General features: G+C 37.7%; 1 protein-coding gene across 3 annotated transcripts in view; it reads left to right on the top strand.

Moving 5' to 3' along the window:
• Positions 1-24,425, top strand: part of ZNF804B (zinc finger protein 804B) — a 241,008-nt gene that overhangs the window by 184,203 nt on the left and 32,380 nt on the right. For all 3 annotated transcript variants that reach the window (XM_048306288.1, XM_048306277.1, XM_048306298.1), the window contains exon 2: positions 22,994-23,137. In XM_048306288.1, the coding sequence (XP_048162245.1) occupies positions 22,994-23,137 (144 nt within the window). The remainder of the gene's footprint in view (positions 1-22,993; positions 23,138-24,425) is intronic.

The following is a 24,425-nucleotide window of genomic DNA, read 5'->3' as shown; positions in this document are numbered from 1 at the left end:
ACTAGAAGTGCTAATGAAGAAGTGATGTTTATTAATGAGAATTTTTCTAGTATTGACTCAGACCTGAGGTTCCTTAAATCTCCAAAAACTTCTAATGAACTATAAATTGCATTTCTTATGTGTGTAAAGCAGCGGAGCATTACAGTAGGCTTGATATTTTCTTGATGATAGAGAAAAATGCTAAAATAGGGCTCACTTTTTGCAGCCCACAAGATGTACGGGACACAAATGCATTAGAAGCATGATAGGACCACTCTGAATGTGTGCACGCCCACTCAGGATGTATTAAGAGCTGTTTCCTCTGGCATGCTGGCACCTGCTGCATGGAGCACTGTTGTAGGTCACATTTTGGCTTTGGAAAGTATTTTATACTTAAAGGTCTTGTGCTTGGTCATTCATCAAAGTTCAGACATGTGCCTTGTCAGTTTGCTGAGCATTGTGGAACAGACAGGAAAAAATGTGCTTTGGCAATGTATTTTTTAAAAGGCAAATTTTGCTGAACAGAAAAAGAAGATGGAATTACAAAATGTTGTAAGATTTTTTTAATTTTATCACCTCAAACCCTGTCTAATCTATATGAGGAGACAAGTACTTGTATGTGTATGGACTGATCCAAGCACTTTCAGTATTTTCTAAGGTACTAGAGAAAGAAACAATAGCAATCACTTCATGTTATCATGTGTTTTATACTAAAACCAACAGAAATTAGCTGGTGTGAAGAATGGGTAGTCTTATTTTGAAAAATATAGCAACTTGGAAGCATTCAGTTTATTGATCTTGTCTCTCCATTTTCCATTCTCATCTGTCCTTCTTTCTCCTCATCATAAGCAGTGAAGCAGACAAAGACAGTGTTGGAAACATTTGTGGTAACTCTGAGACCAAATCCCATGCAACAGAATAGATATTGCTAGTGGGTTTTTTTTTTTTTTTTTGGTTGGAACTTCTTGTGTTCTAAAATGTGGATTTTTGATTGCAATCTTTATATTAAAATGATCTTCATGTAATTATGCAGTAGCAAGTACAGTTCTATAAGTACAAGAGCCTTTTATCAGCAAGACCAGTGAGTCTTTCTCCCTCTAACTCCCACCAGTGTAAAGCTCAATCCAGTGATGTAAGGGAGATAGGGAACACACTGTGAGCAGTCTAGATAAATTATCCTCACGTGTTTATCCAATTAGGTCTACTTTGCTGGATTTATGAACCAGAAAGTGAAACGGGTTCTTTAAAGGGCTCTCCCTACCTTCATGCCAGTTTTGCAGTCTGTTGTTGAAAATACACTTACACAACGTTGTTTGCCCAGTTTGACTAAAGAGAGTTCTGAAAGTATAAAAATTGGAACCCAACAGTAAGGAAATGCTCATAAGAAGCATCTGAAGAAGAACTGCCCCAGTCATCATGTAGTGGCAGAATATTCCTGTCTTGGAATCATCTGGAAGGAAAAATGAAACCTCATTAGAAACGTAGAAAAAATGCTTGAAAGTCCCAGGATCACAAAGGATTACATTAAAAAGCATGAAAATATTCAGAAGTTTAATGAAATGACGGGGTCAGTAACAGTCCATTTCTTAGGTCCTTTCAGTACATTTCAGTCACTCCCTTTTTAAAATTAGATTATTGGTATTCTCTCCAGATTTAGCAGATCTCTAGCTATTTTATGATTGTATTACCCTCTGTTTTCTAACTGCACTTTTTTTCCCCAAGATGTGGCATTTACCCTTTTTTTGTTCCCAGTAGAACTTTTTGCATTCAGATTTTGTTCTTGCCTCTTGGTATTAATTTGTGGTGTTTTACATAATCTTTTTAATGTTCTACAAATGTGTATATGTAGTATTTCTGAAGATATGAAAAATGAGGCAGGCCCAGTAATGAATTATTAGTTAGAACTGTGTTTGCCATAGACCACAGAAAGGTTCAGACAAAAGATTCTTCAGTGTTTAAAGCCTTTTGGAGAACCAATTTTGGAGATGCTGAAGTCAGTGTTACTTCACAGTTTGCAAGCCTGAATTCTGAATATATACCCCTATTGAAGCATGGGATGAAGAAATCTTCAGCTTCTCAGACTGTTTTTGACTCCATGGAACAGAACATTTGCTTTTGGGCAGAGGTTCTAGGAAGGAAAGGTTATTTTTTTTCAGAACACAGTTACATAAAGTTGAAGAACACTAGAGATAGCATGTCTAGTAATAATCTCTACAGTATTAAATCTATCTATCTTCTCAGCATTTTACATTTTCAAGAGTAGACTCCTCTTTTTGTGTTGTATGTCAGTCTTTATGAAAAAAGAGAAACTGTTCTAGAATGTATTTGAACAAAATATTAAACACTATCTGAATGAGAACAGAATTTTTAAAAATCAAACTGATGCTCTCCTTTCTTATTATTATAAAATGAAATTTGACAATGTTTTGAGCAGTCAATGTGGCTAAGACTTCAGCAGTCCATGTAGACTTCTTCAGGAGTAATGCCTATGAAATTGATTTTATCTAGACTATTGTACATAGTAACTCAAAATTGCCTGCCCAAAGTGTAATCACTCTTTTCATTTCTGCACTGCTTGCAAGTGTTCATAGGGAAAAATTGCAGGTATGCTGTGTGATTATATGGCACACACTGAACTCTGGCATCCCTTGAACAGTCCAACACACCTCCATGAAATATCAGCAAAAGCTATCATTTGTTAAAAGTCCATTATCTTCTTTTAACTAAAAAATCCCATGGCTAGAGTACAACCACACAAACATATTTATCCTTACAGACAAAAATTTCTAAAGAGTCCCTTTTTAGTATCATTTACTTTACTGTAACAGTGATAGCACATTACAGGCACCTACTCCCCCTGTATTAACAGGAGGGGTTCTGGACTTTCTTACTTTCTGGTGAAAAATATCTAGCAAAATCAGGTTTTCACACTATTTGAACACTGATGGGGTCACACTGGTCACTCTCTATTTAATCTAATATAAAAGAGAATTACATGTGGTGGACCAGCTGCAGAATAAGTGTTGTCCCTCACCCATTGTTTGGTTGACAGTTCCATTGTCCTTAGGGAGAAGGGCTGTCAAGGGACATCCTACCTGGGAAGAGATGCTTGGTCTCTACTGATGCTGGAAAATTCAAAGTAATAAATGACCTAAAAAAAAAAAAGGTGTTGTGGGTTTTTTTCTCTATTCACTGGATACTCAGAGAAGTTAAAAGGACAGTGCAAGAACAAGTTTTTACTAACACGCTTTACTAGGAATACAGGCACCTGCAACTTAACACAGAAGAGGGTTTGAAGTTTTTAAAGTTTGGGAGTCAAAAAATGAAAAGGTCTCCAGATTCTTGTCCTAATCTGATGGGCTTGACCTCTTTCCCTTGTCAGCTACAAGTGCCAGCAGAAAAGATTGAAAAAGGTTTCAGTTTTTCCCTTTGCTGTAATCTGATCCACATTCCCAAATTATATTCATCTCCAGACTGAAAAATCAAGAAACATCTCTCCCCTAGAAATGGGCAATTGACGGGATTCAGCTGCCTGAGCTTCCTCATCTGGTAGGATTTTCTAGTGCCCAAGGATATTCCATCTGCTTCCCAGGCAGCTCTTCTAGAAAGGTGTGAGTCTTGAGTGGAGTCCAGGGCATCAAACAACCTTATGTGGATGCAATGATACCACAGGAATCTCAAAAGGAACTAAAAATCTCACACTAAGCCTACACAGGCCATGTAGTCTAGAGAACAGCTCATGTTGCTCTGAAGCGGATCCTGAGTGCAGGACTTCTCACCGTCCACGCTCAGCTAACAAGATATTAAATGCACTTACCCTTGAGAGCATCTAAGTTAAAAGCTACTGCACAGGTGGGAGAGAGGATCTAAAGCAGACTGATGCTCTGACAGAGCAGGACTAGCATATACCAGGTAGCAGTGAATGTGTGTGGGCAGCAGAACCAAACCCCAGTACTCGACTCACTGTCATTGGAGAGTCTGGACAGTGCACGTTTAGATACCTGTCCTTAGCTGTCATAGTCATGAAATTAATACCTTTCCAAAGGCCTGCACTAGTGACTACACAAGTTTGTGCTCAGTATGAATACCTTGTTAAAGTCATCTTCTGTTACTCAGCTGCATGTACTGCTTTGGCAGTCCAAGGGAGCAATCATTCTTACAGTGCTCTCTGCGTCACTGCTCTTAGGAAAACTTTTCTTGGAGCTGGTAATGAGAACACCCTCCAGGATAATGGAAAACTGAGTGTGGAAATGTCCCGTGGGTGCCAGAGGTCGGCATCTGTTTTCTAGTTTTCTTGCCTTGGCATTGAGTCTGTAGTTGGATCTTTTGTGCCTAAACTGAGCAAGCTAATGGAACCATGCAAGCTTACTGCTGTGCAAATAGCAGGCAACTACAGACTGATAACGTACTGTAGTATGCCTCTCTGTGGCCTCAGAAAAATCTAAGGATACAATTCAAAGCTGATGATGGCATTTTATTGGTAGATGTTTTATAAATAGGTAGGTGTTCTTATAACTAAATCAAGTCTGTGCTGTATCACCATGGTATGTGTGGTACATCATTATTTAGATCAGAATTCACCCTGGGCAAAACTACAGCTAGTGAAAATTCATTCCTATAACTAGGGTAAAACTAGTCTTATACTACCAAAAAAACATCTACTGCAACCCTCCTCCAAGCAAGCAAACATTACAGGGATGAATGGGAAACTTAACAAAAATTCTCGTTTACTATAGGTTAATGTTGTATATAGGGTATATGAAAAGGACATGGACTGTTGGATTGAGTCCAGAGGAGGGACACAGAGATGATCAGAGCACTGACCACTTCTGTGAAGACAGTGAGGGAGCTGGGGTTGTTCATCCTGGAGAAGGCTCCAGGGACACTTTATAGCACCTTCCAGTACCTAAAGGGGGCTACAAGAAAGCATGTAGTGGTAGGAAAAGAGGCAATGGCTTTAAACTGAAAAAGGATAGGTTTAAATTAGAAAATAGGGAGAAATTCTTTACAGTGAGGGTGGGGAGACACTGGAACAGGTCATCTTGAGGAGTTGTAGATGCCTATCCCTGAAAGTGTGCAGGTTGAATGGAGCTTCGAGCAGCCTGGTCTAGTGGAAGGTGTCCCTGCCCATAGCAGGGAGTCGGAACAGTATGTTTTCTAAGGTCACTTTCAACCCAAAACATTCTGTGATACAATGATGCTCTCATACAGCATATCTAGCATATACTAACTTTGTACACTGTAAAGCAAACTGAGGACAGGAAGCATAATTTGGTTAATGAGGATTCTGCCTCTAAATGGATCTTTGTATTGAATCACTTCAAAATCTGACTGAATCACTTCAAAATCCACCTGGCAGTACAAATTTCCTGACTGCTTCCAAGCCAGGTTGCCAGCTTTGGACTGCAGGAAAGCACTTGCCCATACCAAGCCAAAGTGTCCTTCCCCAAACAGACATCCTGTTCTGGGGAGATTAAGCCCTGAGGAAAATCTTCCGAGCATTTCTAAAAATAACATCTGGCTTCTTATCCTTCTATGCCAAAACAAATTACTTAGTATTTTCCCTATATAAAGACTCCAATAGCATTGCTATTGGGGACTCAGCTGCTCTGAATCTGAAAATCCACCCAATAAATCCAATAAAAAACCGCAGAGGAGCAGAAAAGCGGGTATTATTCTAATACACTTCAGGCATATGGCCAGGCAACTTTCATGCTACAGGGAGATGGACAAGATGACCTAGACTATATGTCTTTTCTTCTCTATCAAAAATTGCTATGGTTCCATAATTACATCAAACAAAATCATGCTTTCTTCAGTCTGTAAGTGGTGCCAACTGTTATCAGTATGGAAAGGCAGGACATTTAAACCACTCAAGCAGGTGAAGTCAGTCACTGATATTATTTTCCTGTGTGCTGATAACGGCTGTTCAGCTAATCAGTTCGTAGACTGCTTTGCTATATTGTAATGATATTTGCATCCCTGGAGGACAGCCACAAGCTATTGAAATGATGCTTGATAATGTTTCTGTGCCAGTTCCACTTCAACTGACCTGCCTGCAGTGTTATCAAAATGTTCACTTTATAGAACCTAAGCTATATTTGTGTCTCCTTGATGGAAAAGAAAAATCAGTCCCTAGACACAGTGACCTTATTGTGTAAGTTAGCAATGACACCTTTCTTGAGTGCAAGAGGGGCAAAATTCACTTTGGGGGCTTACATTCTCTTCTCTGCTATTTTAAAGCTACAGGTTGCTAATGGACTGTCCTTCACTTCTACACAGAGCAACCCCAGTGTTTGAGCCCATCTGCTTGATGACAGGCTGAATGCAGGTTGATGGGTGGGCCATGGAGTGAGTTTTTATTAACATAACTCAGCAAGCTATTGTTCCTATTTTTAACATGAAACCCACAAATCTAGAAAGGTAGAGACAGAGTCTAACAACCCAGCTGTCAGCCAAGGAACAGCTGTACAATACAGTATGTTTTCAAATGGCCCACTGGTATGTAGCAAAACCTTTCTGCTCTACTGAGTTCTGGTGAATCAGGGCCAAATGTGGTAGAGAATCTGGTAGGGGAAGTTACAAAAGGGGATCATAAGCTGTTCTGACTACCATGTAGCCAAGCCTTGCCTACATGAACAAGTAATTTCATTTAGTAGGAGTGGATCTGTGAATTGAAACAGTTGGTTTTGAGGCACCTACATCAACCTTGTTCAGACACTTTTCTTTGGACAAGATTTAGGCTGATTACTAGGAGCAGTGGTCCCCCCTGCACATGTGGCTCAAAAGGGTTTACAGGATAAGACATTGGTCTGCACTTTCATGTTTTCATTGGTGGTTGAGGCACATTTAGCATGTATCCTGGGCAGTTCTTATGCTGCAGTTTTTCTTGAAAGAAAGCCAGCTGCACACATCAAAGCTGCTTCCTGAACCAAGCCAATGTGCAGGAAGAGGAGAAGGCTTTTGAGTTTGCTTCAGAAGCTTGCTACTGCTCTGATCCAAAATACTAAGGCAGAGGCAGCCACATTCCCTGAAGAATCGCTGCTTGATATCTGGTTTGTTTTGTTTTGTTTTTTGTTTTTTGGGTTTTTTTTGGTTTTTTGGGTTTTTTTTGGTTTTTTGGGTTTTTTTGGAGGTTTTTTTGGGGCTTTTTTTGTTTTTTTTTTTAGTATAAATAGATTAAAAAAAAATAAAACCCATACCCTCAAATATAGATATTTTATAGATATTTTAAGTTTCTCAAGCCTGCACTGCAATTAATTTCATTTTGCCTTCACATTCTCAAATCTCTTGTATGAGGTGCCCTGGCTGAACTACAGATGGTGTTATGCCAGAGCAATGGTGACACTACTTAAACACAAGGTTCCAGAATCTGATAAGAGCACCTGAGCAGTTTTTACAATGCTAGAGTCCAGCCAATCCCAAATGCCCCCAACAACTGAAGAGACCAGAAGAAAAAAGCCTTATTTCAATGAAGCCAAGATGAATGCAAGCATGGAAGCCACTGTTGCACATGAGAATTTCAGAATTCCCTTCTGGTTGAAAACACAGGGGAAAATAAGCTTAAATTCCACTTAAAGTTGCAGCCTTTGCCTTTCCTCCAGTAACTTCAAAGTTTTTTTTTTTAAATCTACACACTGACACTCATTGTAAATGGAATTCAACCCAATGCAGAACACTAGTCAAGCTCCTAAATTTTGCTCAAGGCGGGGCAGAGAATCATAAGTAGGTTTTCTCTGCAGGGTTGAATTTATTCCAAAATTAGATGCCAGTGTCACATCATTGCATTTCAGGACAATAAAACTAATTATCAAATACAAGATCTGAGCAGAAATGAAGTAACTTCAGAAAATGTCTTGGTGAGGAATTAGTGTTTAAAAAAACCCAGATTTTTTTGTTTGTTTGTTTGATAGATGATAAATTTTCTGGGCAGGAGTATAATTTCTGAATTAAATAATGCCTGAAATGGGATGGGTTTCTGCCTGTTGCATAAATATCTTGTTTGCTTTGTCACTTTAATTTTCCATTATTTTATTGTATGCTGACTTCTTTTTTGTTTATTGAAAATGTAAGCATGACATTAATTTCATTATCCTATTCTGCTTGCAAGCATGTATTACATTTGCAAATGAAGAAGTGCTAAGGAGAAGCAAATTCAATAAGAGGGTTTATTATGCATGCATAACCAAGCAAGTGCTTGTTTTAGAACAGTACATCTTGAACAGTTGTGATAAGGATTGTCAGGATTTAACTGTGAGTTTTATGAAAAGAAATTTTTTAAAAGTATCTACTGCAGAAAATATTTTAGTTCATTGACCTCTGCATGTTTTATCTTGAGTAGCAGCCAAAATTATTATATTTATTATTAGACTGAGTTAAAATCTGAAACAGAGAAACTAGGGACAAATGTGATTATTGTTAAAAGATTAACTTGTCATAAACTCTCATTATTGTAAGTAACCTCCTCTTTTATGGCATCTTCAATAAAAACGAAACAAACTGAAAAAAGCTGTTTTTCAGCATTAACCATGAAATCAGAAATTATGAAAACAAGAATTTTGTACATTTAAAATAATTTCGAATACTCATTCCCTTAAAATCTGCACTCTGCTGTAAATTTCAAGAGAATATTAATTCTATGCAAGAACCATATGTTTACTTGAAGTGATTTGTGAAAATACAGGTTATTAGGAGAGCCAAATTGGTAGCAGGGACAGTAGTAACACTATTTCTCCTTATGGCAGAGTATAATGTTGAAGCATTATTTAGATTTAGTGATGCCAAGTTCTTATAAATTATATACAGTAATATCATATATAAATTTAAAATATTAATAACATAAAAAATCTAATAATGTAAAATTAACATTAATTTGATATTATATAGAGCATATTTACATCACTATTTTACTACTGTTGTAATAGTGTAATAATATGAAGTATGTAATATATATATAAGACGGAACTATAAAATAGTTATACATACTATACTTCAGATGCTAAACAGACAAAGGTTGAAGAATGTATATCAATATGCTGAGGTTTCTTTTCATTTAGGTGAAAAGAAGATTTTTCACCTAGTGAAAGTGAAGTGGGAAGATTTTCTTTCCAACATCTTCCATGGCTATGTTTTCCCTTGTACATTCCCCCTGGTGCTTTGTCATTTCTTCCTTTATTTTCCAATCATCTTTTTTGTCACATTTTTCCATGCTTTCTAGATATCTTCACTCACTAAAATTTTTGCAGATGAAGTCATGCAGTTCACTGGGCTAAGGGTGGAACACGGGGTGCTATTTCTGGCACAATTGCAAACCTACAGGCAAACCTTACTCCTGTCATTCAGTGCTTGCTTTCACTTTCTCCATGGTGCTGGAAGTGTGTAGTGTTGTACTGAACTCCTCTGTCTTCCTGGTGATTAGAAAAGGGTCATGAATAAATGCAGTACCATGTTCCCAAATTGAACAGAAAATGCAGTGGGCAAGACATGAAATGAAGGCCAAGTTTGCAAGGAATTGCTTAGCTATTTGACTTCAGGAAGGCATCCCAACCCCTGAAGGAAGGATACATAAAGGCCCATTTTTTCTCTTGTTATTTCCAGATGATATCTCATTCAACATGCTGGTTTTAAACTGGGCTCACAAGAGGCTGCTGTGATGGCTACTGCAGCCCTACAGGTTCAAGGAAGGTGCGTACAAGTCCAGTGCTGTAAAGCTGAGCCAAAGTCCTGACACTGTACTCAGTGTGGAAGACAGTCAAGCTTCAGAATGATGTTTCGAATATTAAATATAAGTTTATGCAACCATATGACAAATTGTCTTAGAGATGAAGACAGAGATGACCACATGTGGACATAGTTGTTTTTTTATTTCTCTCTGTCAAACATATAGAGCAATTCCAGCAAAACTTGTCACAGTTATTCTTCTAGAACAGGATAGATATTTTGAATATATGAAAATACCTTGTACTGAATTCATAACTGGAATTTTTTATATAAAGGTCACTGAATATGGCTGAGCCTCCAGCGTTTAAGAGCTGTGTTCCTCACAAATGGGGAAAAAGAAAATTTTCAGGCTAGCAGTAACTGCCGTTTTGAAGTATGAATGTCAAACAGGTCACACCTGTCATGATGCAAATGAAGGCCTGATTGCTTTTAAATTACTACAGACTTAACTTCCTGAATGAACTAGTCACAGCCCTAATGAATTGAGCCAGAACTTCTTTAGAAATTTCCCATGGCATAGTACTTATATTAGAAACGGAGGAGACTATCTCTAAATACAGCCAATGAGGCCTGACAAAAATATTTCCTGTACATTTCTGCAGTGCACTTGTGTTTTTTCTGACATGTGTGGGAGATGGTTGGGAATACTTGTGCTAGTGAACATGTCCCATCAGATAGCTGTTGATATCAGTGTGAGCCAGCTCAGAACAGTCCAGCTACATATTAAATACATCTAATCTTGCAATGGCTAATTTTCTGTTGGGTCTTCCAGACAGTATATTGACAGTGTAGAGAAAAGCTGTTCAGGGATGAAAGTTAAGTGCAGTAGACGAAATCACCAGCAATGGAAATTCACTAGAATAGGTTGCTTTAAACCAAAATATAAGCAGTGACGTGTCAATGGAATGGATACAAAATAATGAGATTTAGAAACTGTGGCAGTGTAAAGTTTGTGCAGAAGGAAGTAATGAAAAATACCATATAAAATAACTCCCCCAGGCTTATTAATATACTTGCTATGAACAGTTGTTGGGTTTTTTTCTGCCCATTCACATTAATTCTTTGTTAAACTTTTCATTCATATTCTAACTCAGTCTGAGTTACCCGATAGTTTATTAATTGCATTCAGATTGATTGTGGGTACATGCATGACATTACAGAAAACACTGAGTGTGGTCCCCAGACCCTCTTGGGAAATTCAGTCAATTCTCAATGTACTAGAGGACTGCGTTGCTGAAAGAATCATAAAGTCTTCTAATATCTCGGGTTTGAAGGGCCCAGAAGGATGGTCAAGTCCAACTCCCAGCTCTTTTCAGCACTACCAAAAAATAAACCGTATGACTAAGGTGTCCAGATGAAAACGCTGTTCCTCTGCTTCTGCTTTCATACATACAGTTACGTAACAAAGCATCATTTTAGTGAAGCCAGAAAAACCACTGAGATTATGACCATGTTTTTTGTTTGTTGCATTTTTTTTAAGAACAGACCGTTTACATGTAAGTTTTAAATACTGGAAGAAATGTCTCATCATTAATTCATTGAGTCATCTATTTTAATTAGATCAAGAGTTAGAGAGCTCACACACTTGTATTCATATTCATTAAGGAAATGCACCATTTCCTAATAAGATTGTGCACTGTTTCATGACACAAATGGTTAGACTAACACATTATAAAAATCAAAGTTAGGAACTACCTCTATTCACTTATTTTGCATTAAAATCATTAAATATTCAATACAGAATCACAGTTAAAAGATAAAGAATCCAGAGTGTCCTTAATGATTATAAATTCAGTCATTTCTTTAAGACTCATTCTTTAGAAATAGGACACAGTAAGGCAAGAAATTTAATGATGGTACTCCTGGAGCTGAGAACTGCCCATTCGTATTTATAACAGGTGATGGTGAAGCCAGAAATATTCTTTCAAGTTGAGAGATGTCAGCCTGGCTCATTTTTCTGAAATCAAGCACGTCTACATTGCCCTGTGTTCAGTAAATTCGTGGGATTAATGGACACCCCAGGAGGCCTCATTTTACAGCATCAAGCAGCAATCAGTTGCTTGAGTTGTTGTCTCAGGAAGCCTCAGGTCTCCACAGCAGCACTAGAAGTGCTCATTACGTCTGAGTAACATTCCCAACCAAACACTTGTGGCTCTGTGTTATATAGTTTATTCATTTGAGGGAAGATGAGGATGGATCATCTATTTGTTCAACAAATTATCTGTTTAAGATCTTTTGTGTCCCAGACACTGACATTTTATTTTAAATTGCATGTTGTATTATACAGTTCTGTTCCTAATACCAACAATCATATATGATGAATTCAAGAGCACAATAGATGTTTGCTATCAATTTGGTAGCATATTAGTATTTTACTCACAAAATACCATACCACTGCAGAAAAAAATGTAGCTTTGATTACAAACAGGCATTTTCCTTTTCCACACCTTGTTTTTCTCTTTTTTCAAATCCGCCTCTGCAAGAATGTGCTCACCCTCCCTGTTATTAAGTGGAATAATCTCTGTAAATCCCCCTGGATTTAATTGTATCTTCCTTTTTGTTTGTTTTGTTTTCCCATTTATTATGCTTGTTATAGCTGGATCTTATGGTCTCATTAGAATCAGTAGCAAAGCTTCCTTTGAGTCCAGCCGTGTTCAGCTGTGCTAGAGCCTGGGCTGGAGGTGGAGACAGCTACAGCTGTGGTTTGACACGCAGCTTCTGGGAAGGCACTTAACCAAGATGTGAGGATAGGGTGGAGCATTTCAGGCCAGCATTTTTTGATAGCTCTTCATGCCCTTTTGCAACATGTCCTTAACTTGGGTCATAGCACAGACAGAGAAATTGGTAAATGGCACAAGATGTCACAACTGATTGTGAGCATAGGGGTTTCTCCACACCTCATGAAGGTCAGGAATTTTCTCTAAAGATATATTCTGGCTAATTTTTTCTTTTTCTATGAATAAGTAATTAAAAATATTGCAGACTTACAGCTGATTAATGAGCATCACTACCAATTATACAGCCTGGTAAACACAGAAACTGGCAAGAAGGACCAGGATTCTGTCTCTGCCATGGATTGCAACCTGAAGGAAAGGAAGGACCAGAAAAAATAGAAGGCAAGAGAACAAAGATGCAAAGTCATGCAGGATTATCTGTAAATCAAGCAGGATACCATGGGAGGTAAAGATTCTGTTGTGTACCCCTGGAGTTGTTGTACACTGAGCATGAAAACTGTGAAGAAAACCACTTAGCACTTGGATACCTGGGCTGCTACCAGGCAGTTATTCCTGCATCATGGATGAAGAACATGGGATGGCAGAGAGTCTTACTTTGGAAATTGCCATAATGGTGGCATTAAACTACAAGTTAAGTGTCCAGTTGTATTTAAAAATTAACTAATTTTATTGCTGTGTGTGCTGCAGGGTGAGTTTCAAGCCATAAGCACTTGGCTAAAATGGAGGTAGAAAAAGTATTCCTTCCTTCCTTCCTTCCTTCCTTCCTTCCTTCCTTCCTTCTGAATTCCTTCCTTCTGAATTCCTTCCTTTCGAATTCCTTCCTTCCGAATTCCTTCCTTCCTTCCTTCCGAATTCCTTCCTTCCTTCCTTCCTTCCTTCCTTCCTTCCGAATTCCTTCCTTCCTTCCTTCCGAATTCCTTCCTTCCGAATTCCTTCCTTCCTTCCTTCCGAATTCCTTCCTTCCTGTCACACTCATGCCTTTTCTATCTCCCTCTCTCTCTTCCTCCCATGCATTTTTTCCAATCAGAATGCAAATATGCTTTCATCTAAATGAAAAGATTCTTTTTTGCTTTAGGTCAGGTCATGGAACTGTAGCTTGTATAAAATTGCAGAGTTAACAAAGAAAAGTATATAGAATTTTATAACTCACGTGAATGCATTTGGGGAGCTGCAGAGGAAGAGGGATATGTGCATGTGTAAATAAACTTCTTTTTCCATTTGGACTTCATAGAGCAATTTGGAATTCTTTCTTTTTCCCTTGGATAACCTCAAGTGCTGAGAAAAACCAAAGCTTTCATAAATCCGTGTCCTGGGCTTCTGTTAAAAAAAAAAAAAAGAATGCATGAAAAGGTAATGCACAGAAATACCCTGATTTCTGGTTAAAAACGTGTCATCAAATGCTACACAATGCAACAATGATGCAGTATTTTATGGATGAGTTTTAAGAGAAGGTGAATGGTATAAATATAATTCAAATGTATGATTAATGTTTACCCTGCAAGACGTTTTCTGAAGTAGATTGCAAATATACATAATAGAAGAAATAAATTGACCAATCCGGATTTACTAATTGTTTATTAATATATTATCATAAAAATTATTCTCTGTTGCTATAAGCAAAGAAACCCACTGATATTAGACATATTGCATCATTTGTGATATTGAATAAGTCTACATGAGCTGGTTTTAATACTGAGGTATCTGCAAAGAAAGAGTCTAACAATATTAAAAGAGAGAGACTTAAATGTTTAATGCTATTAGTATTAAAGACTATAAAATGCTATCTGATAGGATTAGCCTGTATTTTGTGGAAAAGGCACTTAAAGAAAATGGTTCTAGCAGCCATATATGAGTTGTGAGATAACTATTATTATGCTCATATCAAATGCTGTATTTCCTACACAACTACTGCATGATCAATATCATTATTGCAAAGTGCTTTTAGCTAACTCAAATATAAAAGACACTACATATAAGTTAAATTCCATTGTGTTCTATAGAAAAAGCCTTTAGGCCAAAATGTACAAAGATCTTAAAAAATGTCAAGTACATTTAATCTGAAAAGAAGTGACAGACAAAGAAATACATCACACATTCCATTAAATGCAGTGCTAGAACATGCATTGTACTCTAAAAATTGCAAGTGGAAAAGCAAGAATGGTAAGATATAAATGGAGGACTGACTCTTCAGATTAATTGATAATACCTCAATCATCAGCAAAGGAGTAAAAGAAATGATCACCTGAGAGGAGGAGAGAGAAAGTAGTATGAATCAGTGAACAAATTGGAGGAATTGACTTTGAAGAGAAGGCAGACAAAAATGTCACAATCAGATTCGCTGAAGGACTCGCATTTGTGCAGAAAAGCAGGACTATAAGGAAAAAGGGAATGTTTTTTTTTTTTCTTCTTCTCCTTAACAGGAACAGTTCTTCTGTCCAACTGAAAACAACCATTTCCATTCCACCTGCATTTTTCCACAGTCATATTGACATGTAAATTCAGTGAACCCTTTAGGAGGGCATATATTTAGAGCAGTTGCACCAATCACCATATCTGCAGAGTAGCTGGAAATATATTGACATCCTCTATAATTTTTTATCTTTTTAATCTTACACATGAAGCTCTTAGAATTTGCTTTTAAACACCTAGACTATAACCCCAGCTGTAAGAATCATCCATTTCCAGTTACCCAAGAAATTGTTGAATCCTCTACCACCAGTAATTTTGACAGTTCTGATGCCCTTTGTGTTCTCAGGCTGTCCTTGAGTCATATTTCTTCATCTTCTTAGGGCTGTTGCTCTAGATACCGAATTGCAAACATTTTTATTTTTTTTTCTTTAGTGGCAGTGCTTGTATTTTTAAATTGTTCTTTAATGACTTTATGCTTGGAAATTCTGTCAAAGCAATAAATCAAATGCTAATGCTAGTATTAATATAGGGCATAGATTAACAATGAGGGTCAGAGATAAAAATAAAGCAGCAACACAGTAATCATTAAGCAGATTTAGTGTAATTTTTGATTTTACTAAATCTTCATATTAAATTTAGTCAACCAAATTGCTTCATATATTCCCCCTCATAAATATATCATGCTTCATCTTAAAATGACACCTGCAACATCAATGTGAAAATTGTCCGTAAGTCTTTCCCATTGATGGTAAGCAACCTTATGGATTCCAGCCTAAATATACCGAAGACTTTACATACATCTTCTGGTCTTTATGACTGAGTATATTTCCTGGTCTATTTGGAAATTGTGTGTTTGCTGTATTCAATTTATTCTGCATCTCACTAATTGGTTAATACATGAAAGCAGATCCTTTATCACCTTCTTTTACAACTGGGAGTTGCCCTGACTCAGGTTCAGGACCTCACATCTGGCATTGTTGAACCTTATGAGGTTCACATGCATCCACTTGTGGAGCTTTTCCAGTTCTCTTTGGATGGCATCCCATCGCCCAGGCATTTCAACCACACCACTCAGCTTCTTGTCATCTGCAAACTTTCTGTAGGTGCACTTGATCCCACTATGCCATTGATGATGATATGGAACAGCACTGGTCCTAATATGGACCTGTGAGGACACTGCTCATCGCTGATCTCCATTTTATCCCTTGATTTTCTCAAATTGAACTTTCTTTCCATTTATGTTATTTCCATTCTATTTTTAATACCCTCTTTAAGCTGGCTGTTTATCCCAGAGCTCTTATTTCTGCACTGCATGCAATTCCAGGCAGTTTTTTCTCAGGTCAATAAATTATAGTTTGATAATTACTTTGTCGTAGTTTAACCCCTGTTTAAAACTAAACTACTATGAAGAAAATTAACTCTATCCTAGTGAAAACCAGCAAATACTTCTTTTAAATATATCCCTTTGCAATACAAAATGATCTAAACTCTCAAATTTGATTAATTATATATTTCTCTAAAAATTAAACTGAATACATACAATTTTGTATGTATCTTACTGCTAGGTACCTAATTACCTTTGCAGGTCAACTCTTGATCCCATTTATAGAAAATCCAATATAAGCAGCTGCCTCAGTTCCACCAGTTTCTGAAAATGAGGAGAAAAGTGTTGAATCACACTGGGATGTTTGAAAAATGCCCCCTTGCTTCAGTCTGCAACATCCACAACAAAGAGTTTTAGTGGTTATATTCTCCATTTATAATGTTGAAAATGTGTATAGAAAATCTCAAAATTCAATTATTTTATAAAGTTACCAGAAGCCACAATGTATCTTAGAAAATAAAAGATTTTCTGAAGAACTGCATAGATCTACTTGTGTTCCTTGAATTATTTTGTTCCATAAGGTTTGTTACAATCAGCAGTGATGATTTTGATTGTAAATTGGGAATTGGTTTACATGTCCTATTAGTTCCAGCAGGTTTGTACTCTGAGAGGCATGTAGGACCTGCTAAATCATTGCACTTCTCAGCATTCTAGTAGCAAATGGATGTGCATATAATTGAAAATGTTGCAGTAATCAGCTGAGTGTGAGAAATATGAAGATGTATTTATTTGCAGAAGTTAGGTGTTTCCTTCTGAGTCAGCTGAGAATGACAGCATTTACTGCCTTTGAAGGAAAAATCCTTTGCAATAGATAACTCTGTAATTCCTCACTGTAGTCCTCACAGTGGCAGAAACTATGCATAGAGTTTTCAAGCTGGAGAATGGCAGAACATATGTGAGATAAATGAAAATGTTCTGTACTGCCAGCTATTGCAGCTGAACAAATCACTTGCTTTTTATTCTATCTCCACAGTTAAACTTCCCTAGGAAAGTCTTTAGGTAAGATTACAGTCTTCTCCAGGGAAGAAAAATAAAGAGAGTTTTCAGGGAAAAGTTCATTAATTTCAACCAATCTGATGTTCAGTTACATATCCTAATATCAGGACATTTTTGTGGTACTCAAGTTTCACACTGCACACAAGTACTTTGATTACTTCCTGCATTCTATCACCTGCCTGCTGAGTTTTAAGGGTCTTTTAAAATCTATCTCACTCTAGCTGCAGAAGAAAATATATAAGGACATAAAAATTATGTGCAGCTATCCCTAAAACCGGTGAATGAGGAAGATGTGGTAAACGAGCACTCAAAATGAAGGTTCTAAAATTGCTGTTTCTACACATCTACGCACAGGTCCTGACGACCCAGAGATGTTCTGCACCAATCCAGGCAATTCTATATATTTTCCCCAAAAATGTTATTTACAAGTGTTCACATTAATGATCCAATGAAAATATGAATTACAGACTGAGGTCTAGTTTGCCTAATTTGGCCATGTAACTTACTTTTAAACCTCTTATCCCTCTCTTCTGCTCAAAGATCTCTCAAGTACATCTATGCCTTTCCCAAATTGTGGGAAGCAAACTGTCTCAAAGGCTACATCTACACTTTGGTCTTCCCCAAAAAGCATATACACCCCAGGGCAAACTGTCCATATGTCCATACTTGCCCTAAGTCTCCTCAAGTCTGTCTGGTACTGTCAGGTGTAATTATTGTGTTTGTTTTGATTTCAGTCTGCATGAAGAAGTGTAAAGGCTACATTAAACCGCTGTTGGGGTAGTTCTTTTGTGGCATGGTGCTGCATGTGCTTTTATGGCATGCAAGTGTTGCTTTCTTTGGAAAAAGTCATTTGGGTTTTCATAAGACTCTGCAGGGAATGGAGAGATTGGTAGTGTCTCATCTTTGCTGCCTGTAGAGTGTGGTCCCTGCACTGAATGTTATTCTGGAACTGTAGTAATTTTTATCTCAAAGGAAAGTATGAAATGAAAAAGCCTGAGAATGAACTATCACACATGGAGTGGGAATGATAGAGGGCTAGATTCTAGAAGCCAAGTTATTTGCCAGTGTAGATGTACCAAATAGTATTTTACAGCTGACATTTCACCAATACTGAATCGAGTGGAAAAATTACCCTCAGCATCTTACTTATAACATTACTATTAACATGTCAGAATGCGATTTGCCTTGACTTTCATTGTTGAGGTTCATTTAATTTCTTTTCCACTCTAACTCTTGGACCTTTCTCCTTGCACTTGCATTTACTCAGCTATTCACAATCCCGTATTGACGAATGTGATTTCCCTGTCCAAAGTGCAGCACTTAACACACATCTTACTGAATTTTATCTTGCTGATTTAAGACCATATCTGAAGACTATTACATTAATTTTGAATCTTCATCCTGGTCCCTAAAGCATTTGTGTACCCTGTGCTGTTAATTAGTATCATTCATAGATTTCATACATAATCACAATTCATTTTGTTATCTAAATCACTAATGAAAATATGCTTAAAAGTCTTAGATGTAGACTGTAATCTGTAGCTAATTTATGTGCTTATATTTGTCCTATTTCTCCTTTAACCTGTAGTCTGAGAACCCCCAAGAAGCCCCACAGTATTTGCATAAGTATTTAATACCTGCATTCATATCTAATCTTCACAAAAATATATTTAAGTTACCAAACTTATGTCCCCAAAGAGGGAGCAGTCTGTCACTTACTGAGCTCTGCATTAACATAAGTTAGCTGTTCTGTCACTAAGTTTGCATTCCAGTTTAGAAACAGGTAATCAAAAGTGGGCTAATGGTGCTGTATTTTTCTCGTGTTCTATTACAAGCACCCTGCATTGACTCTACTATCTTTATAGAAATCTATGGGTTTGTAGAAAATTGTGTCTGAAAGTTTTATTGTACCAAGTGACCTACTTTTCACCTTAGTCCGTTTGAACATAGCAGATATATTTACTATCAGTTACTGAGACAAGAAATGTGGTATTGTTTTGTCTAGATCAGCATCCTTTAATGGCCATGCAGTCTATTAAATATCTATTACAGACTCTGGATTTAATAAATGATTTCTAATTGACTATATGTCAGTGGCAACATTCAAGAAAACTCAGTTACATGGGATTTTTCATTGATTTTCCCTATATTAGAAAATGAAATGTCAGCTACCATTAATTGCATTTTCACAATAAGAAGCATACTGCAAAAGTAGATGCTAAGTGAAAGCACTTCTAGCCTAACATACAATAGAAGTTTTTTTAAAAAATTAATCCAATATATAAACAATTATTACAGTTATGTGCCTCTGCGGGTCAAATTGATGACAATCTATATATATACAATCTATAATACAGAACCATTTTGCAGGCTTCTAGAAAAAAAATGCATTCAGATACATATTCTGCACTTGTTTATCCTTGTACACCACACTGTCTGCATCCAGCACCACAGAAGTTGGTTAACCCACAGTTTCCAGGAGTTCTTACCTACAAGGATGGCATCACCCCTGACATCAGCTTACACCACTGCTGTCCATGACTCAAAGACAGAACTGCTAACTTTTATTGTCTTATACACGTGTCTACCCAGGCTATGTGTACTGAGGAGGGTGTGATCCAGAATAAAGTTTATGAGACTGTGACACTTATATTCATTACCATGGATGATCCACAGTTCAAAATGTGTTGGTGCATCTTTCCTGCTTGCATGTGTCCGCACTGGTGTAATCAGGCCTTCATGATCACGTATGTTTTCTACAGGTGTAATTCTATAGATTTTCTTTCATGCGATCGCATTTATCATGCCAGAATTGACCATCTATATAATCCTGGTGAGATGATATTAGAAGTCTGGATGTGAAAATTCATTTGACTATGCACAATTTGCAGTAGTGAAGGAAGTTCTTATGTCTTTGTAGAGAAAGAAAAATGCATGATCTTTCTAAAGTATGTGATGTGGCATTCAATTTCCCTGCATCTGATCGATAAGCAAGCAGGAAGTTACATCTTTTGCCAAGATAGACAAGCATAATTAAGCAATAAGGCAATGGAGGTAGTTGTGATTATCTTAGGATGCACCTGGGAGCTGCCTTGTTGCTATTTTAAAACATCTTTATGTGAAAGGAACTGTATTCATTTCTGCTGAGAAAGATGAAGTTGGCAGTTTGGAATGCTCATGAGCAGCAGTTTCAGTCGTGCTTTACAGACAGTAAGGTGGTGTGTTCACCCCAAACAATTAGACTTCTCCTTCAGCAGAAGCAAAGATGGAGCAGGTTGTAAACATTTAATTGACAGTTCAGACCAAGGGGAAAAAAAAAAAAGAAGCACAACCCCTCCCCCAAAACAATTATGCTTTGGCTGGCTTCCAGTGAGTGTGAAACTTACATTTTTACCAGTTTAGAATAAAAATATGTTGCCTCCAACACTTGACTTTCAGGGAAGACATCTCTGCATAATTAATACTATTGCATCCACATTCTAATTTATGCATTTTAATTATATCAAAGGCCTGGTGAATAATTAATGCTAGCAAAACAATGGGTCTGAAGCATAAGCTGAAAAGTATCACTTTTTAATGGGCTCAGTAAATTTAAATAACTAATGAAAGCTACTTAACTATTTGATTGTGAGAATATTTCTCCTGATACAATCAAGTATTAACTACCATAACTGAGCAGTCTCTCAACTGGAGAAATGTTAGCTCAGGCTAGTTGTTTTCTGAGTGTACTACAGTTCATTGACCCACCTGAGCTATATGCTTGCAGGAAAGACATTTATTTGGATGTTTCCCCTCTGGGAGGGACTGGCATGTCATTTGTATCATCTATAAGATGTAAAATCAAAATTCCAGGCACAGCGTTCCCCTTTGACTTACTGTCTTCAAGTAGGTCAGTTCATGCAAGTTTCATGGGGAGATTTAGAATTGAATCTAAAGAAATACAATATAGAATTTATTATCTTTGAGTTCAGCAATCTAAGAATTAAGGATGTAGGCCAGGTTAGTAATTTAGAGCCTTGCAGTGGTCAGAGAGAGGTAGAAACTCTGGAGAATTTAATCTCATCCTAAAATGGGGTTTTGAAATAGATGGGATTAATAACCATTTGGCAGTGTCTAGCATTTTTCTGTTTCTTACAGAGGAAGCTGTCTTACCCATACACCTAACTTCTAGACAGCCAAATTTAGATGAAGTTAATCTCACTAGCAAAGGCAGCCTCTAAAACTATGGTGCAAAAAAGACCTACTCACACCAATCTGAGGGTGCAAAGACCAAGGCAAAGCAGACGGGCTCACAGCACAGAGCTGTGCAAAGTTCAGCGTGTCACACTGACACGTGCCAAGCATCCGGTTGCTTGGCCAAGTCTCAGACTTGAACTGTGTCACTCATTAAGAAAGTCCTCCCCCTTTGAGGGGCTCAAAATATATGTTCATGTTGATTTGCCATACCCAAACACTCGCCTCCACCCTGCTCTGGTCCCTGGAGCAGTGCTGGGCAGTGTGATGTGCTAGGAGCAGGCTGTCCCAGATGTGCAGTGTGTCCTAGCTTTGGTGTACTCTGAGTTTGTCACGCAAAGAGTGGTGAAAGCATGTGGACAGCAGACAACACTGACTGCACAGCATGGGAAGCCTGGCAGCAGAAAGTACTCATTTCTTTAGGAGAGTAAAACGATACAGCAAATGATGAATTACTGCAATCCCTGGCAATATATTACATACACTCAAGAAATATCAGCTTGTCAATATGAATATAAAATGAATAGCTTCTACCAACTTTTTTGTTCTTGTTTTCCACATCAGAAGTTTGCACTTCAATGCAAAATGTTTAAGGAAGTGCCATAATAATAACAATATAATGAAGGACTTTTAAAAGAAATAAGATTGACAAAGGCTGCTGCCAATTTTGCATATGAGGCCCTTTATTTAAGTGCATTAATTTGAGCTCAAAAATTTTTGGGTCCTATGTTTGAAGTTTTCTTTTTTTACCTAATATTGTATATTGAAATGAAAGTATTTGATTCTCCATAGCAATCACTTGTGTCATGGGGGAGATATGGAGGGTGACTCTGCAGGAACTAATTGTGTTTTCCCTGTTCTCAGCTGTGTTTGCATGAGCCTAGATATGAGCTAGTGCTCTCCTCAGTGGTTGTGGCCTGTGTCAGGCGGGCAAGAGCTACTTTCAGTTTGGGTAGGTGGGTTGATGTGTCCCCTCATGCAGATGTTGGGAAGGACAGGGAGGAATGGCAAAGGCTCCTGCAGAGCTCTCTGCTCCAGGGAAATCTCAGCCAGCCATAGCAATCTGCTGCCTGGCCCCACTGAATATTTCATAGAAGGTAGAAAGTAGAACACAAAAAAAAATCTGCCATAGTATCAGATTAAACCAGTTTATTTCTTGTGAGCAATAGTACCTGAAAGAGCGGACAGATGTTGGGGCAATCTAGGGCTGGTGTGAGAGTTAACACTGGGAATTTACTTATTCTTCACTGCTCGGCTTCCCTGCCCAGGAGCTAGGCAGTATACTGATGCTCTTCCTCTGCACCCCATTCCTCTCTACTTTTCTTGCTGCAGAACCTACAATGAGTAGTAAGAACAATTCCTCAAGAAACTATTCTCTTATTAAATACAGTTTAAGACCAAAACCTCATTAGCATGTTTGGGATGGAGTCTGGTGTTTTAGCTGTCCAGTGCTTGTCCAGTGGATGATGAAAAGAGCTGCTGAAGCAGGAGTTCACGAGCTCAGGTGAAGTGTCTCCCTTTGCTTCTGCCTCTGCAGGACTATGCTGAGAAGGAGAAAGCTGCAGCCAAGGCCCTGGAGGATGTGAAGGCGAACTTCTACTGTGAACTGTGTGACAAGCAGTACCACAAACACCAGGAATTTGACAACCACATCAATTCTTATGACCACGCTCACAAGCAGGTAAACTTGACAAATGTCTTGCATGTTACAGTGGTCTCTCTTCTTTCCTCATTGATTGTGGGAGGTTTCTAAATTCACTCAAGTAGAAGACAATTCATCACTTGATGTTTTCAACTTTAACTTGCTCCTTTCCATTAAAGTAAAATGGAAAATATTCATCTTCATCACAATTTCTTTTAAGCTACTCTGACTGAAAGACCTCCATCTGTAGTTTTAGATACATGCTTAATACCAATGTCCACACTAAATTTGGTATATTTAAATGTGGAATTACTTAAAAACCACGGGTGGGGGAAAGACCACTTCCTCAAATAACCAGGTCCCTCTTCTGGATGCAGAAGGCATATGACCATGCTGTTTGAAGCTGGTTGTGCTTTTTCAAGGGCAGAAAAGAGTTTGTCTATTTTTTTTTTAAAGCATCTGTTTCTGGAGTTAAAATCTATGTTTCATAATGTTTCTCAGGGTGAAATACATTTTGCCTTGCATGCAGAACATGATATAAAATAATCCCTAATGAGATGTTGGATTCCTGGAAAAAGATAATAAATACTAATTTTTATCACTGTTTTTGCATCAGTTTTATCACATGTGTGCGTGGTAGGTATACCCTATCCATATGTGCCTATTAACCTTATTTCCTGCATCCTAATTTTCCTCCAATTTTAGCAAAATCCATATTTCAGTTGGCAATATGGAAGGAAAATGCAATTAATTCATAGAAACACTTTAGAATTTAAAGAAAATGGTTTGTGAAGTTCAGGAATGAACATTTCTGAACCTCTGAAGTGACAGATCATACCTGCTGACCTGACATGCTAAGCACGTGTAACTAGATTCTACAGACGTATTTTTTCTCCTGTATTTCTGCTAGTGCTCGCATTTAAGCTCTCATGTATTGCGTGCATCCAAGTTGCCAGGGAATTTGTGTCCTCTGTGTGATCACACTTGTGGGTTCATGGGGGTCGGGAGATGTGAAATCATTAGAAGTTGCAGGTATTTCTGATAGAGGATTAGAAATAATAATGTTGAATAAAATGAGCAATGCTAAAGGCAAAAGTCCTCACTCTCCCTGAAAGCAATCTTATTGTCTTCTGCAATATCACAGAGGATGTAAATCACCCTGGAATTTTTTTGTGTGCATCTATCACAGCACTTCATTAAAAAGCTGCCTAAGGTCTGCCCACTCATCATGCTGAACCATCCTGCTGAATTCAAGCACCCCAGTCAGTTACCCATGAGTAATAATGGGACTCTTTTGTCCCATCGCTCCCAAAACAGTGTTATGTAT

Source organism: Corvus hawaiiensis, chromosome 1, assembly GCF_020740725.1.
Source record: "Corvus hawaiiensis isolate bCorHaw1 chromosome 1, bCorHaw1.pri.cur, whole genome shotgun sequence".
Classification (NCBI taxonomy): Eukaryota; Metazoa; Chordata; class Aves; order Passeriformes; family Corvidae; genus Corvus; species Corvus hawaiiensis.
The sequence above is the reverse complement of the archived record's forward strand: the minus strand, read 5'-3'. Positions and strand labels throughout refer to the sequence as shown.